Here is an 18836-nt window from a genome sequence, read left to right on the forward strand (position 1 = left end):
GCCTGGTCCATGGGGACGAATGGTTGCTATTAGTGTATTTCTCATTCTGTCTGCAGCTTCTGGTTCATATTGAATGAGGCAGATCAATAGACATCAACCCACCACCTGAACAGCTAACAGAGACCCTTCTCCATCACATGGATCAGGGACACCACATTACTATTGTTAAAACAAAAACTGAATAAAAATAAACTAAAATAAACACTAATACAGCTGGAAAGAAAAAAATAATAATAAATTAAAGCTTAAAAAACATTTATTTAGAGACTAACTAAAATAATGTAAATTTGGTTGCCCTAAAATACTAAAAATTAAAACTAAAATAGAAACTTCAGAAAAGGTTTAGAAAGTAAATCTAGAAAACTGTACCATGTATAAACCATAATAAATTAATATACAATATACTCCTCAAATCTCTTTAACATCTTACTGTTATTTTAATATCTCCTAGACAGTAATAAGATTATTGCTGGATTAATCGAATTCAAAATAAAAGTTTTTATTTACATAATATATCTGTGTATATTTATTATGTATATATAAATACACATACAGTATATGTTTTGAAAATATTTACATGTATATATGTATATTCATATAATTTATATTATATATAAATATATTTAATATATAAACGTAACATTTTTCTTAAATATATACATGCATGGGTGTGTATTTATATATACACATAATAAATATACACACTACACACACGTATACTATGTAAACAAAAACTTTTATTTTGGATGCGATTAATCGTTTGACAGCACTAAATAAGATTAAATGTGAAGAAAATTAAGGCTTTTTTATTAAATACATTTTAACAATATATCTGAAATCAAGTCATATTTTACTATGAATTAAGGGGGGTAAAAATCTAAGACAAAATTTAGGCTAAATCAAACATAAATCTATTAATGTGTTCAAAATACCATATTACAATCTAATACCATGGCATCACCATAGTACTTTTTGTAAGGATAGACAATACAATTTTACAAATTAAATAAAATATTGAAAAAAGAACATGGCATCCATGTCTAGTCAATCCAGTTAGGCGACTATGTATGCCAGTCTTCAATGAAGATGATGAAGGGAGTTTTTCTCAGATATGACGGACAGACGGACCGATTTTCTTCCCCTGGGGGAGAGTGAGACGGTAAGAGTGGCATCCCTGCTTCCAGCGCTTCAGGTGCCCTTTTCAATTTAACAGCATTGCGGACCTACTCAGAAAAGCAGAACAGCGTAGCAAAGGTAGGGTCAGTGGAACGCCGACCGCAGGGTCCCATACCCACAGAAACCGCGCATTCTATTACCTAGGGAGAGAGGCTTATGTACTAGTTTCCATGGCAACATAATTCCAAAATGTTCCCTTCATTGAGTGTGAATCAAGACTTAAATAGTAGAACTCCAGGGGGATTGAAGAGTGAAATTTTATCCACACGTAGCGAAGGATTCGTACAAACTAAAGCAAAGAAAAGCGCTTGGACACGTTAGCATCTCAAACACTTTCAAAGGACTTTAAATAGCCAACCTTCAGAGGCATGTTTCATGTGCTTGGCCTTCAAACGAACGAATATGGGCTCCTCTAGACTAGCTCACATTAGTATTTTGAAGTATAATCATACAGCATTCTCTTTTATGCATACAACATGAAATTTGATGGCTGACCAAAGAGGCGCTAAGAAAGCGTTGGCATTAATGATCAGTGAAGCTCCGTTTCTTACATCTACACTTTGATGTTTGCTCACCTTGACTCACTGATACCAAACAGCCAAAATGCATCAATATCAAAGCGCCACTTTCCATATGACATGCTAATCGAGGCTAACAGTTAGCCTCTAGGGTATTTCAGCATATTTGTCTATGGATATCCATGTTTGCATTTCTGTTGGTAAGCAAATGACCTGCTGAGCACTTTCACATACAAGACTAAACAAGGTTCTTCACATTAGCAGAACTCGATCTCACCTACAGGAATGGAAGTGTTCTGGTGATTATAGCGCTGTATTGATTTAGCGTCCGGTTGCACAGCAGAGACTTTTTAAAGTCTTTTCAGCCATTTTTACCCTGGCCATTAGGCAATGTAGCATTGATTTTTGGAGAAGGAAAAAAATCCAACCCATCCAGGCTGACGACTGGAGAACGGTAGAGCCAGACTTTCGTCAAAGCTCACCCGCTAGGAACACAGCTAAAAGGTCATTCGCAATATTCACACAGAACCAGCCTGTTCTTAACCTAAACCACATCTTTAACCCTTTAAACAGGAAGATTATGGAGGGAGTTGATCCCAGAAGCAACTGGGCATATCAGACCTTCTCAGAGGTCAAACTCTTTAGCTTCTCCAACAACCATGGCTGCACAAATGGCTTAAAGTCATATAGCACAGCTTCTACCTGGCCTTCAACATCCGAAATACCGGTCCAATTACCTCAGAGGTGTCAAGAGAGTGTGTAAGCGTCTCCACTGCTGGATTTCTCCTTTGTCTCAATCTGCTCTCAATCTCCCTGAAGTGCCCTTTCTTTCCAAAGGCTATTTCCCGCTTTCCATCCATCATGCGCAGCGTGACAGAGCCAATCTCCCAGGCTTTGCTGGTACGCCTAGCTGGAACATCCTATCAACCTAGTGGCATATAATGTCCACTTGAGCCAAAGACAAAACGTCTACTTAATCCCGTGAAATAACTGGTAGAAGCAAGGTGGACAACTTTATCATGATCCAAAAGCAGAGCTCTACAACTTTCCATTAACCATCAATTCCGCCTACAGCAGATTTTCCAACTATGAGAAGAATCACACACACAATAAAACCACTTGTGAATGATATGATTGTGGAGCCTATGAATACACATCCATAACACTTATGAAATAACTAGATTTCTGCGAATGTGAGAGGTACTTGTTCGTATTACTGTAGCTATATATAGTGGCTAGGGTGTTTTGGTTGGTTGCTAGGTGGCTGCTTACTTACCCAAGTCAAATCTGCTCTATCTGGTCCCTAGAAATGGCTTCTTCATCGGCACAAATAGCTACGCATTGCGCTACGAGCATCCCGAGTTCGAATCCCGACTCAAGGACCTTTCCCGATCCCACCCCCTCTCTCTCTCCCACTTCGCTTCCCGTCAGCTCTGATCTGTCCTATAATAATAAATCTTAATAAAATTTAAAATAAATTAATAAATAAAATATAATAAATAAATAGGATTTAATTAAATATAATAATATTATAATAAAATTCAAAGATAAATAAATAAAAATAAATGTAATAAAATGTAAAAAACTAAATGCAAATATATAAAAAGAAAATATAAAATGAAAAAAAAAAATCCATCAAAACAACAATAACTGTAGTGCTTTCTAAAGAGCTAATGCACAACTTTTTTTAATCTTAGAAATGCATCAGTACTTGGGGAACAACATATTAGAGGTGGTGGTTTGCATCCAGTCCATTTTACTCAATCTTACAGCATACTCAATACTTCAGTTTGCCTACAGACTTTGTAATCAGTGGGGCTGAAATGAAAAGCAGGTGTGTTTGGAGACCGGCGGTCTTGCTGTTATTTCAGTGGGGTGAGCTACAGAGCGGGCGCAGGGGGAGCCTCTGACCGCAGCTCTTGGGTGGAGAGCTATAAAAAAGAGATTATCCATACATGTGAGAAAAGTAGCAATAAAATGAATTCTTCTCCGCTTACCCGTGCCTTTTTTCTTGCTGTCTGTGTGAGCGTACAAAGCTACAGCCTCATCAATTTAAAATCACAGGAATATAAAATAAAACTACTTCAAGCTGAGTTTCCAAAGCAATGCATTATTTCTAAACACAGTACAGCCATTAAAATAGCTGTTGAAGTCTCCCTCGTACTACTGTTTTCTTTTAACATTCTGTGTCATGAAAAATCAAAAAGGTTTATTCATATTGATCTATTTAATAACCCTCCCACAGTCTAGAATTTTGCTTGAGAAAATTCTTGTCCTCTATAATCATAGAGGTTGATAGCAAAATCCAGATTTGCATGGGAGAATGTGAGGTTGTACAGGTCTGTAATCACAAAACGTAGACCAGGTCTTTAAACCAGTCAGTGCCAGACTCTGAATCAGTGCTGGAAACTGGCTCCTCTTAAAAGACAGTCTCTCATTTTATTGATAGTGGCTCCATTTCATTACACATGTGCAAATACTATTGGATATTTCATTCCTGTCTCTCCTGTTGTTCAAAACTGTTTTATAAATGTGGGAACTTTTAATGACCAAGACATGATTGCACTCTAACAGAGTGGCTTACGGTTAAGTTTTTGTCTCTTAAAATTAAAGTAAAACCCCTCTTAACTCCAAAATCGAATGTATTTTTGGGTGAAAAGGTATGTTCCACAAGGGGGGACGTAGCGTGGAGACCATTTAATGTCATTCAATAGCTGAAAATTGTAAAATAATTGTAAAATAAAATTAAAAAAAATACAAAAGTAAAAAATAAAATAAAATAAAAATCATTGAAATGGGATATTTGAATAAAGATCACAAAGAGAATTTTAAAAACTTGGATTAATGTGCACTGATGAGTCATGGACAATAAGACTTGGAAAATGCAATCAAGTAAATAGGGTCCATACGGATTCATGTTGACTTTAAATAAAGGAGTCTGAGCCAACCAGCAGACTGTTTCTCCTGGTTGTAAGGCCCTCTTGTCATCTGCAGCCCGCCAGATGAATTATTAAAAGACTTTGGAAAAAAATAATACAAGATGACTGCAGGTTGCACGTGTCGGTGCCTCCACGTGCCACCTTCCTCCCCAACATACACTGAAAAAATACATCTGAGCGCCATTAAGAGACACAACAGAACAGGTGTAGAAACAAATCCCATTACAATGTCACTGTAAGGCAACATCAGAAAAGAACACATCACAACACTGGTAAACACTGTAGTGAGAAGTGTAAACTGTCCATGCTCAACATAAACAGCAACTAAGATGCAACTAATGGTTAATTTGAACAAACTTTGTGAAAATCGCAATCCTCTATTAGTGTCATTTGTGATTTGTGAATTTCTCTATAAAATCATAATGTTAATATTTTAAATAGGAATAATAGGCCTATTGTGACTTTTAAACTGCGGGTGATTGGGAGGAATGAGGAAGAAATGTCTAGTTTCCTTAACATTTTTCCTTTTCAGTAAAGAAAAACTGTGAAGCCAGACTGTCAGTTTTACAGACTGTGAAATACAACTTCTACTAAACGCATGCAGAAACATTCATAAATTCATCCTGTAGACAGAAAAGGAACATTCAACAATGTGCTAAACTCCCTAGATGAAATTTTAGAGTTCTGTAAGCTGTCAATGTCCCTGTATAATTGATGGCGCGCCGAGTCTTTGATGCTTTGGCTGTGGAGACTCTATTCCTGCGTTTGTCTTTCCTACAGGGGTCCACACCCAACACCCAGCAGCCAGAAGAAAAAAATCCACCGGCTACATCTGGTAGCCATCCTGACGTTCTCCAGCAGAGCTCACAACGGTCTCGGTTTAACTGCTTTCTGAGAAAGAAATGCACAAATCTCAAAACTCCACAGCCCTTAAACCTATGAAGACACCATCAAAGGAAATTAAGTCTATGCACTATGTAATTGTCAATAGCAATACCATCACTTGTTTTCCCATCAGCGTTTGATTTGGGCGTCATTTATATTTTACTCTGCCCAGATCTCAGCATGACAGAAATCTGAAACTTGAACATGCTCTACAGTTTCCTTAGAGACAACTGCACGCGAAAGAAAACAAGTATCATGAATCGTCTGTGTTATGACAGTTGGACCATGAGCCTAAATTGCAGATTGGCACTTTGCCATCCACTGACAGGTTATTCCATGTTGTTTACTATCGGCCACTAAAGTGCTATTGATCTGAACAGCAGCTGGAGGTACAGAAATGGGTAGATGACGTGTAGTAGACAGTATGATAGAGGGCTGAGATGGTTAGACATTTTAGCCGGCAACTGATTAACTAGATGCCACTAATAAAAACAGCATAAATATTTATTATTTTTACACAGTTCAAAGTAATGGTTAAACTAAAATGAAATACAGTTCTACATAGTCATTAAAATTAATTAATTAATTAAAAAAAATATTATAAATAAATATTTTTACATTTAAAAATATTTTGTGAAGGTTTAATTTTATATGCAGGCACAATTTAGATTTGTCCACGAAACTAATTTCAAGCATTTGGTTTTAAAGATCATGAGAAATATAAATTCAGTCGAGTGCATCCAAACTAAATTCAGTCGAGTGCATCCAAACTGGCTGGCAGTGTAGCTACACATAAGCATCTTTTTCTCCTTTAAAAAATTGTTCCAGAAATAATATTATTATCAAGGGTAAATGAAATGGCTATTGCAGATGTCTTAAGCTGTCTTCGCCAATAAAAGCTTCTCTGTTGGAAGAAAAACTTGCACTCGACGCAGCTCATACACACACTTCCAAACTGGCAATGAGCAGCTAGCAATATGCTATGCAGAGAGCTGAAAAGCATATGGGGGAAGAAAACAGCTCAGGTCACTGAGTTGGGCTGAATGTTGAACAGGCAGCTTCATGGTTCGCTGAGCAGTAGGGGCTATCAGCATGTACCAGTGACGGTTAAATGATTCAGTATATGTATGTATGTCCACAGCGCAGAAACGGTATATCACGCTTCATGTGTTATAGGACCTAAATATCCACAGGCATGTTTTGCGGTCGGATTCACTGGCAGTACCAACTAAATACTGCAGGGTGTTTTTTTCACCAAATGATGATAAATGTCTCAAGGGTCCCTGCTTCAATGTATAATATGATATTTACTATAACATAATACACTATAGGTAAAAAATTTGGAATTTTCAAATTTTTTTTAAAAGAAGACTCTTTTGCTCACCAAGGCTGCATTTATTTGATTGTGAAATATTATTACAATTTAAAAGAACTATAAGAACTGTTTTCTTTTAGAATTTATTTTAAAATGTAATGTACTTGTGTGATGGCAAAGCTGAATATGACTGAATACGAGTATTTTTTAAAATGGAAAGCTTTTGTAGCGATTTAAATGTCTTTTTATGGACATTTACTATTATAATGGACGCACTTTATTATTATAATTATAAAAATTAAGTTATGCTAAGTTCTAAAATATATCATTAGGTAGAAATTATGAGTAAAAAAATATATTTGAAAAAATCCTTGAACTGTCATGGGGCTTGCAAATATTATATATTTGTGGATAGTCAAAAAGGTACAGAACCACTGCTCTAAATGGTCCTGTCTATAAAAGGCAAAACGACTCAAATTTCCCCATTTCCTAATACCCATTCACCCTTTAGCCAACAAAAGCTGCAGAGAAGGTTTAAGCGTGTGAGCTGAATGGCGACTGTGTCCATGGTACAAAATCACTGGCCGAAGATAAACTCCTGCAATTCCAGCGTCATGCTGTCACCCGGCAGGCGAGCATCACGTGGTGAGGATTACAGATGTGAAAATCGAACTAAACGTCTAAGTACGTGATTACTAGAGCCCCTATAAAGATGAACAGCAGCAGTGTGTGGAAAGCTCAGGTCTCTTAACCGTGTTAACCTCTCCAATCTACACTCCAAAATTTGGTTTTGGAGCACACACACATGCTCATCTCCTAAAGCCTCCTCCACTGTGAATCTCCATTGGGGTGCTGACAATCCCATGACCCAGTTTCTCAGCTCAAATCCTATGGAGGAAGACACTCCAGAGCTCCTCACAGCGAGATTACTGTCACAAAGAGCTCATTTCTGCTGCTCCTGCCCCGATGAAAAACACTCCATTCAGCCACAACCGTGTGAGTTTAGCGTTGTAGAAAATACCCTTCGGGAGACAGAAAAGAGTGCCCGTCTCCAGCTGGCATGCTAACAGTCGGGGGGCCATCAGGTCAGACCTCATGCCAGACCCAAAATCAGAAGCTGGTGTGCACCACCAATCCACTCAAAGCCCATTTACATCCAACAAAAGCGCTTGATTGTACACCAAAGTGCTCTACGCGGAGAGATACGGGTAAGAATGAACAGCCCTAGTGAAAGGACTTGATACAAGAGGGTTTTTAATCAGAGTTTACAACATACTTTTACAGACTGAAAGGTTAAGAGAGGATATGGAGAATGAAACGAAAGAGAAAAAAGGATGAATCTACAGAAGGCAGGAGAAAGTGTTAAACCAGAACGGATGGGAGGGGGTTTCTGTTGGAGAGCGTTCGAGAGCTGCCACAATAAGACGAAAAGAAAAAAATGGAAGAGATAAATATAAGAGGCAGTTCACTGAGCCGAGGTTGTGGGAGACGACGTATCTAAACAGTAGCCGTCTCCCTCTATTTTTCACTGTCTTTCTATATGGCCTTGTGGGTCGACATTGAGCGGTAAGTGGGCTAGACCGAGGCGCTGTTGGAATCCGTGAGACGAAAAGAACAAACAAAAAGAGAAAGGTTGGGGGGAAAAAAGATGAGGAAAAGGTAGAAATAAAGGGAAAGTGAAGGGGGAAAAAAAGAGAAATGTTTGTTAAACACCAGCCTAAATTTAGATGTAATACTTCTGTCCTTCTACTAATGCTGTTTTCAGTGAATATAAAAGCCCTCGCAGCATGTAAAGTGGAGAAAGCCAGCGTCAGCAAGCACTTCCAAAACCCACAGCGAGACCGCAAGGTGAAAACAGACCACGAGCGGTTTCACTTTCAGTTATTTCGCATGGCATTGCCCTGTTTCTGAAGGAGCTGTTGGAGCCAGAGAGAAATTAATGATTTGTCAGCTGACCGGGCTTGTATGAATTAACCAATTTCTTATTGCAGTTGGAGTAAATCTTTTATTTTGAGGTTATTTTTGAGTTACAGCCCAGTCTCGATCACTCTCGGTAATGAATGGCTGCAAAATGCTCCCCTTTTTCCTTTGGTGCTGAATGTTTCTTGCGGCACTGAGCTGAATCTACTGTGCCACAGCAAATGATATTACTCCTGAGGGACTGTGAAAAGATTAAGTTATCTGAATACAAAGTAACGAGATAACAATATATGACAATTTAAAGACAATACACGTCTTTTTCTAATGTGATGCCTTCACAGGTTGCATGCTAAAACCAAAAATACAATTGAATAAAGGCCAAAGTATACTTCGGCTGTCCGTGTCCGCGCACCATCCACATTACGTAATTTTCGGATAGCCACCCGCGCACCCTGTCCGCATGCAGGCAATTTTTTGAGACCGTGCGCATACAACAGCGCATACGCGAGATGAATGTTGAGACAGCGCAGTAGGTGTCAAGTAGGTGGTACTGCGCATGTGTCGAGCTCGTCCGTCTGCACTCATCTGCGGTTGAGTATACTTTGAAAGCTGTGCGGACGCAGCTGTGTGCGAGACGGAACAGAACGCGCAAAGTAAAGTATACCCGGGCCTTAAGACAGTATATAGACTCTCAAAACTAGAGTTTTGCGTATTTTAGTCCAGTAGCTTTGAGATTATCTACATGCCAGTAAAAATTATTTTTGCATGTATATACTTTTAAAATGTTTTTCTCTGCATGGAAAACTATCACACGTGATGTAAGCTAAATGTTATAAGCTAATTTTTAAAAAGGCCCTTGGATATATCAAGCCCTAACTTTCTGTTTCTCTCTTTCCCACCACTATCTCAACCACACACAGTCAAGAAGGGTTATCAAACCTGACTTGCTCCTATCACTAACAGCCCAATTAACAGACACAATCATTGACTGTAGGACTCTACCAGCCGTGATGCAAACCAAAGAGCACTGAACTGGTTGTGATGAATATCCCACCCCCATCTCTCCAGTCTACTTCCTAGTCATGTCACTCCAATGTTCCCTGTCCAAACCCCCTCCTTCCTGATCTACACTTCCACCCACAAGAAAACAGTCCAGAATGGCTGAATGAATATTTAAAAGCTGCAGCCTTCTCAGTCCTGGGGTGGCATATGAGCAAGTTCCTCAAACAGAGACTGAGGGGCGACAGGGCTTTTAAAACCCAAAAGCGAAGAGAAACAAAAGCTAAAATAATAACAATAATTACAGTGCAATCCTCAGCTTGGAAAAAAAGCAAGATACATTAATGAAGCCATTAGCACCTTCTGAGATGAAAAGAACAGTGAAGACCTGAGTTTAAACCCGTTACCATGCACATGCGATAATAAAGTTTGCAGTCTACCGTTCTCGGGGGGATAGCTTAATTTGTGAGGTTTTACCTAGTATTTTCTCCTTTTAATGGATCTTTTGTTTGGAAGTATAAAAGATGCCAAAGTACAAAACACTCACCGCTTCATTAAACAATAATGGTAGCAAAAAATAACTACAGAGCAATAAGATGTGAATTAAATGCCACTTCTGGACTGTACTATATTGATTTGTCCATCTATCTATTCATCTACCTGAAATAGCTGAACTATATCTACCATCTATCCACTCATCTACCTATCTATCTATCCATCTATCTATCTAGCCACCTACCCATTTATCTATCTAGCCACTTACCCATCTATCATCTACCCATCAATCTACCTATCTGCCTACCCATCTATCATCTACCTGTCTATCTATCTAGCCACCTACCCATCCATCTTATCTCCGCTCCAACATTTATAGCTTAACTATATCTACTTACACAACTACTCATCTATTCATCCACTTACCTACCCATCCTTATCTATTGTTCAACTATAGGATCTGGCGATGCAGTCACATTTTAACAATAATCTATCTTAATCTCTTCCATCCAATAATTAGATTGTTTTAAAGCACTCTTGACCTGTCATGTGTCAAGGAAAAAACCTTTAACCCTATTTGCTACAGTTTCTAACCTCAAGTTTCTGTTACGCAACCAATAGTGTAATGCTAACACAAGCAGAAAGAACCTATAAAGAAGCTGTGGATTTGGACACTTTTGCAATGTAAAGCCACTATTGTGGTCACACTATTCATTTCAAAGAGGACCGCTATAGATCAAGAGCACGCTTACCCAGTTAGCCACAAAAATGTGAATATTTTCTAAAGCAATCATTTGAGACCGTAAAAGCAATAATACTTACGTTGGCAGTGTCCATCTACCTCCTCGAAGCCTGGCCGGCACACACAGCGGCCGATGGGCACCAGCCAACCTCCATCGGCACTGCAAAACATCCTTGGTGCCTCGAGCTCTTCCGCATCCTCCACACAAGTGCCACGCACTTCCACCAGCGCTGAATCGCCACCCGTCACCGTATCCGGGAACCGGGCCAGATTGAGCACCGCCAGAGGACAGCGCTTATAAAAGACTCTCACCGACACCAGAGCAATGCAAGCACCCAGGTCTTGAAACGCCAGGTACAAGCCCCTCTTACTGAGACTACTGATGTCTCGCACTTCCGTATTCAACTTCATGACACGATCCCCAACGTCTGTCTGTGTAAAGCTCTCATCGGCCGCTATAGTGTCAATTTTGACATATTGGCTTTCTCGAATGTGGCGCAAAGGTGCGGCGACGGCGTTGTTGGATTCATGGTAGTACACGTTAAATGTCTCCTTACAGGTTCCAGGGACTCCCGGAAGGCTGTTGCAGTCACGCAGAGTGAATTTGATCTCCACATAGACACGTTGAGCACCTTCTCGCTGGATCAGTCCAGTGCGCAACCAGTTGTTCTGATTGGCTTCCATTACGTTGCACACCTGGTACGTCCTCATAGGAATGTTCCTCTCGTCCATAACACTGATCTCTTCCCACTGACAAACAAACAAAAAGTCGATCAGTACAATGAGAAATACATCCCTCAATGCTTTGGTAATTGCTCTCTGTACTTTGGTTCTGAACTTTCTAGGCTCTTACAGTGGTTTCTAAAAGATTTTGACAGACGTATGATGGGCACTTTACGAGAAAAGGCTTCATTTAACTGTCATCAAGAGGAAAGTGCGTCTGACAGGCAATCAGCTCAAAGTTATGAACTGAACAGTCTCAGTTGTTTTGTTCACGCATAAATCAACCCATTGTTGATGCAAAGAAAATTGTATAATTGTGCTTTGGAAACTTAAATTGTTAAAACGTAGAAGTCAAAACCATGAAAAATAATTTGGTTTGTTGGTTTGGCATTGACGTCAGTAAGTTTGTGGGTTAAAATAAAGGCACAAAAAGTAGCAACGTAAATCTTTCAAATCTTTCATTTCAGAAGTATAGTACGCATACTGCTGGACATGCCAAACCTTGAACATTTCCCCTGCTTTATAAGCACCGCACAAAAACATGGGATATTTCTCTTTACAGGCACTCCTGAATATGAACGTGACTACTTGTGCCAAGGCCACTATTACAATCTATCATCATCTTGGATTTGAATGAACGAAACGAAAGCGTGGGATGAGAACCAACTCCCACAGAGGAGACAGAGAATCGTTACTCAGCGGGTTGGAAAGGTTGTTCGAAATTAGACTTTCCTACGACCCCCCCACAGGAAACTCTGAAGAGTCACACAGCCTATATGTTCAAAGAGGGGAGCTGTGAGCATTTTTAGGGTTAGAAAGATCAAGTAAAGATCAAGCACTACAATTTAAATCTGGGTTGTAACAGCACTGGTTGGGGATGAAGTGACAGTTAAATCAAAAGTAAAAGGAAAATATAACTGAAATTTCCAAAGAAACTGTAAATTATATATATATATATATATATAATTGGACAGTGGCTTCCATATCGAACTGCTTTCTGGTAAAATCTTTAGCAAAGGTACTGTGAGAAATGCCCAGAGCAACTCTCTTAATCATTTGTTTTTTTTTTTTAATTGATTGATGTATTTCGGCTGTGCAGACTTTCACAGGTACTTACCCCCTCTGGTGGATACGCTTCCCAACCCAGATCACCTGGGGCAGACATAGAGTCGAGTAGAGTAACTGTAAAAGAATGAAAAGGACAGAAATACAGAGTTAAATCAAAGTCACAGTGCTAGCAGAGAACATCATATGTTTATCGTTCGTTCAAATTTTTCATAAACAACAACTGGATTTTTACACAGCATGATGTCATGTAAAGCATGAATCATTCAAGGCTACAGTCTTTCTGAATAAAATAGACAACGGAGCTCTAGAAATGACAGAATCACTTGTAACAGCCTAATCAACACTTTGCACTTGAGGTTATTCATTCCAGTTTTATTTAGATGGTACATGAAATATACAGTAGATTTATTTTATCATTCTAAACCTCAACAATTTCTACAACCAGGCGTAATAATCTAAAGCCAGATGGGGTTAGATATTCAGTCGTGACCATTACAAAGCATGTGATTCACAGCTCCTCACGCAGTCTTTTTGAAATCTGTTCTCACATCAATATTTTCAGAGGTTGATGGTGCTATTTATAACAGTCTTTCAATCTCCCAATGGTCGGAGCCCTGAACTTCCCACTTTGAGCCCCGTTCCAAACCAATTACATCCTTGGCAACCAGGGTGATTAATTCTTAATCACATCCAAACCTCAGATGTTCCTCCTCTTTCACGCTGAATATCAACCTCTCCCTCTCTTGGCACATGTGCGTGCCCTTTTGTGACGATTTTAAAAAAAAAGGAAAATGGGAAAATCAAAGACCATCTGGATCCAAATTCTAATTAAAACTGACTGCCAATGGGTTTGTGTGACATGCAAACAGTGTGCATTTTTAAATCACGCTTTGATGGTTGGTTGATGTGGAAACATGGATTATGTTTGGTTTTATGGGTCATATACAGAGCAATTGGGTAAATTTGATGACTTGACACTCAAAGAGAAAACCATATGTAGAGTCAAAGCAGGATATTGCTTCTTAACCGAATACAGATTACGATGCCATTAACCACTGGTGCTCGTGTGGCTGTTTTCTGATGAGGGGGTAAAACCAGACAGGCCAATATATCAGTCCAAACGATCTGGAAATCATTCTGCTCGGCCTTTCAAAGACATTTAATAAAACAAACAAATGAATACAGCCACAGGCCTCGCACAGCCCATTAATACAAACAGCAGGTAACATTTAACTCGCAGCAAGGCAAAATTTGTTCCACCTGAGACATCAGTTTTGGCTCAGCAAGCATTTTTTAAACAACTGCTATACAGTCCCTGATGAAAAGACTGGGATGTTGTGTTTTGGACACAAGGCTGCTTAAATCACAAACAACTAATGTGCTCAAACTTCTAAACCAGCAAGACGGTCTGTTGACTCTCTGAACAATACTATTTTAACCAGCAAGACCACTTGGTCAACCAGTTGCACCTGCAAGATCAGGTGCAACCAACTTAACTGACAATGTTTCACAAGTAAACATAGTTGCTAAGCTGGTCTTTCAGCAAGACAAGTACCAAACAGGTACTAACCAGAATAAACCAGCATGAACATTATCAGATCTTAGCAGTAAGGAGCCCAGGCTAGATCATTGTTTACTTGCTCTGTTGGGAAAGCAGCTCAGATTTTCATTGGCAAAAAAATTAAACATTGATTTATACATTTTAAATGTATAATTTATATTTGCATGTATACTTTTAAATAAAATTTGTACAATTATTTTATAGTATTATTTTTCCATTTTCACAATTTGTTTATTTTTCTGATAAATAACAGTTGCTGGAAATTATGTTGCTATAATTATTATAGGAAATTCTAAGAGAGCCACAAATTCATAAAGACTTTTGCTACACAAATAATGGCATACATGCCAAAACATGATTGGTTTGTAATTTTTGAACCATTCTTACTGATGCTAGCAAAACTATCACGAGCCATTTTTGCAATTTCAACAAAACCCATCTATGTTAATATTAACTAACTAACCTTAGCAAGCTGACAAGCTTATGCAACCAAATGTCACAGAAACTCAAATGTTTAAGGAATCTAGTTCTCTCTCCAAATTCCTAGTTCAAACACATAGAAAGTCTTTCAATTCTTTGTCATCCAAAAGGTGAAAGATCCCTTTATTCTACCTGTCAAAGAAAAAGAGAAGCAAGTTTTTTTTTTTTTTTTTTTTTCACAAAGCTGGTGGTTCTACGGTTCTTAAGGAAGAATATAATCAGGCTCACCAAAAGACATGACAGTATCACGCAATAAAATGAAAAGATTTCCTAACTTAAATCCATTTAGGTACCGTAGAATTCAAAATTATGTCAAAGAAATCATTGTAAATTCACTTTTCTGTCACTATTACTTAACCTTTATAGACAATGCAGGTGAAGCATCCACTCTAGTGGTTGTATATAGCCAATTAAATTTAGCCCCCATTATCCCGAATATGGTTACAGTCTTGTACAGCACCAGGCCAATATATATGATGTTTACTAAAACAGCTGGTTAGATAGAGCAGAGGATAGGGGCTTTTCTTCATCATTAGCTCCCAGTCGTGCAACTGTGGATGTGGCAAATACTGAAATCCCTCAGGCCAATAGATGAGATTAACCATTGACACTGGGAAGAGTGCAGTGGTCAGCAATCACCTCCAATGTAAACAGGGGAGCAAAAAATTAAAAATGGAAAAAGGAGAAGGGTAGGTCAAGAAAGAGGGAGGGAAAGGACAGATAAGCAGCTGGATATATGTCCTCAGGGAACCGAAAAGGACAATGGGGTCACTCTCACTCATGCATAGCCACTGTCAGGTATTTCAAGTATCCTTCACTATTCTTAACTCTGAACGTGTATATTCTGGCAGGATTCAAGACTACTGGGCATTAAAAAGTTTAAAATCAACTTGATTTGCATACATAAAATATGGTATTTATATCTAAGAAGAATATTCTCGCTAGTTTAATCTCTTTTCTCACTATATATAATTTCAAAAATGATGATGATAGTTTACAAAAAGTTTTTTTCCTGAACAGCCCCCCCCCTCCTTCTGTCATTGGTCAGACAAATACATAGCCCCGCCCCAAACTCACACCATTGTTGAGTCTGTTGCTATGTCAGGCTGATTAGGATTCTTAAACAAACAAAGCCACGTTCTCAACAGAACTGTCAAAAAAACGGTATATGAAAATGTCCGAATTCTCAGAATTCACAAAACAGTATGTGAGAAAAAAAAAACCAGGTGAACTACTACTTCTGCTGAGATTCCTTAGCGTGCATCTGATGGACACTTTAATATCCCACGAGAACATGAGAGAGGAACTGTGAATGTCAGTATAGCGACACAACTGATGCCATAAATCACATCACAATGAAAGCACGGAGAATGTAGTATGTTCAAATTTCAGTTATACATCATACATTATGACCATGAAGTAGGTTCTTCATCAAATGCAGACAGTACGTGATTTCCGACACAGCTATAGTGTTTACTCTTTCCGGCAATTCTAGTTTTCTCTGAATATTAAGACAGAAAAGTATTTTAACACCAGCAAAACAAACTACGCATTTCACCTTTAAGTCTCATAAGTCTTCCACATTTGTAAAAATTCTTGTATGGTTCGAAGAAAAGGGCTCTGAGGTTACTGAAGCACAAAACACAGAGCCTGCAAAGACTGATATGTCGGTTTCCACAGCATCCACTCCAAGCACGGAAAGCATATCTATTGTAAGAGATTGCTATCGTACAGCCGTCTTGGCAGAAGTGGTGGGGTGTATTTGAAATGCAGTCAGCAGTTCCTGTCAGTCACTGCTGGTGGAGAGTCAGAGGTCTGCTCTACTGGGAGGTGGTAAAAGAGCCTCTATTCTGCCTCAACTGACTGATGAGGCCTGCCACAAGAGATCCAGCCTGTCCGGCAGAACCATCACACTCATCTGACTCAATGCCCAAAAGAACAGCCATCCAGTTACAGCTTGACACCTATGAGTGATCTTCTAATGCCCACTGACAAACCTGTTTAACACGTATGAATGAAGATGTTGTGGTATTTTCGAAGCAGACATATTTATGTGCAACCAACTTCTGGATGGGTCCAAACACGCCAATGTTTTTTTTTTTTTTTTTTTTGCTTTTATCCTGCCTTCACATGCTGTCGGAATTATTGTAAATACGAGTTTCCTAGTTGGAAATTGGATATGAATGGCCTCTTAAATTGTAATTACAACAGGGAAACTGTAAGACAATTTTGATACCAGTGTTTCTGAGTTGGACAGGCCATAAACTTCAAACATGGCGGAGGAAAGAAATACTGCTGTAGCGATTTGAATTTTATTTGTTTTTCCACCAAATTCACATTGTTTTCTCAATTTTTTTATATTTACCTATGCATATTGTATGTATTTTTCACAGCGAAAGCATCATTTATTTGACTGAAACTACAGAATCATCAGCAAGCTAACTAACTAGCACAGTGAATTTACACAATAGTGCAATAGTTAATGTTTATATATATCTAACAACGAATAGGACACTACTTTTTATTTAAAAGAAGTTGAATATTTACTACAAAATTTCAATACATTTTGGCTTTAATAAGATTTCCTCAAGAAAATGGCAAGAATGAACCTGGCATACTTCATGATTCCTATTTTTTCCACACTTGTGAACACGACAAACTTGTAATTGCAACTTTAGAAGAGCAAAGTAGATTATTTTTAATAGCACACAAAAGGAGCATTCATTTTGTCTTTACTGGGAAATATTCAATTACAACAAATAGAAGACAGGCTATGTCTTCAAACTCATGTCTCATTTAAAATTAGCAAGATAAAATAATAAAATAAATACTTTAAATAAAAACAAATTATAATAACTAATCACATTATGTAATAAGATGAAAAAGTACATAGTTCTCTTTTTGACTTATTTACTTCTGGTCTTATTTCAAACCATAACTGAGGTTTCCTGACATTATTTCTACCCTATATTTTTAATATTTATCAATAAAATAAAGGATTTAATGCTAGACTTTTATTTTAACCTTGTTTCCCTTCTTGAGTTTTTTTTTTTTCTTCGTTTCCTGGTTAGACTGAACATTTTGCTGACAGAATGTCATAATCTACAGATCATGATCTTAACACTGAAGCCACAGGAAACGTGCCAAGCTCCAGACCACAGCATGAGATAGATAAGTCTTAACCAAGACAGGAATCACCACACAATCACTGTTATCGCTCAGACAAATACCAGAGAACTACAGAATCATATTGCCAAACAGGCTTTGCCGAGATAAACTGTGCTCCACCCACTCAATGAAGGAAGAATGGACATTCACAGTAGGAAGCGTCAAGTAAAAAGGAAGGAAATATCCATGTACTGATAAATTATAATCTAAATGCATCACAAAAAAGGGTCTAAGAGCTGCAAACTACAGCTGGATTTGGGTAAACATTTATATTTTAACTTAGAAAAAAATGACATGACCTTTAGACAGGAAGCACATCAGCATGTGAATTACAATGAACACAAGGGCCATTTCACAACCTAATAATGGGTGTAATGTGTGTCAGGCACGACTGACTGGCCATGCCAAGGTCTGTTTAATGATGAGAGGTGTAAACAGGCTGCTGCCAAACATGGCATGAAATGGTGACCCGTGTGTTAGTTAGTGGAAGACAGCAGGGAAGACACTCTTGGGATGCCTCATTAGAAGCACAGACACGACTCGGACCACACCTGCCGCATCGATGAGTCTGGGTGTGTGTGTGGAGATGCACAACAGTGATAAAACTGCACCCGTGCTGGACATAAAATCCCAAGAGGGCATGAAACAGGTTACAACAACACAACAGCACAAGTCATAATTAGAAAGATTAAAGTGGGCTGCACCAGAACACGATGACATCACCTTTGAGCTTGTGGTTCATAACTGCTCTTTATAATTAGGCTGATTAGTTTCTCAGAACACCACTGATGAGTAAGATGCTCGCTGGAGCTGAAACATACAGTTTGGCTATCAAAAAAATAAATAA

General features: G+C 38.5%; 1 protein-coding gene across 2 annotated transcripts in view; it reads right to left on the reverse strand.

The window, feature by feature from the left end:
- Positions 1-18836, reverse strand: part of ek1 (eph-like kinase 1) — a 79230-nt gene that overhangs the window by 44939 nt on the left and 15455 nt on the right. For both annotated transcript variants that reach the window (XM_058765955.1, XM_058765953.1), the window contains exons 2-3: positions 12830-12894; positions 11070-11739 (exon numbers count right to left, since the gene is read on the reverse strand). In XM_058765955.1, the coding sequence (XP_058621938.1) occupies positions 11070-11739; positions 12830-12877 (718 nt within the window). In that variant the 5' untranslated portion in view covers positions 12878-12894. The remainder of the gene's footprint in view (positions 1-11069; positions 11740-12829; positions 12895-18836) is intronic.

Source organism: Onychostoma macrolepis, chromosome 24 (assembly GCF_012432095.1).
Source record: "Onychostoma macrolepis isolate SWU-2019 chromosome 24, ASM1243209v1, whole genome shotgun sequence".
NCBI lineage: Eukaryota > Metazoa > Chordata > Actinopteri > Cypriniformes > Cyprinidae > Onychostoma > Onychostoma macrolepis.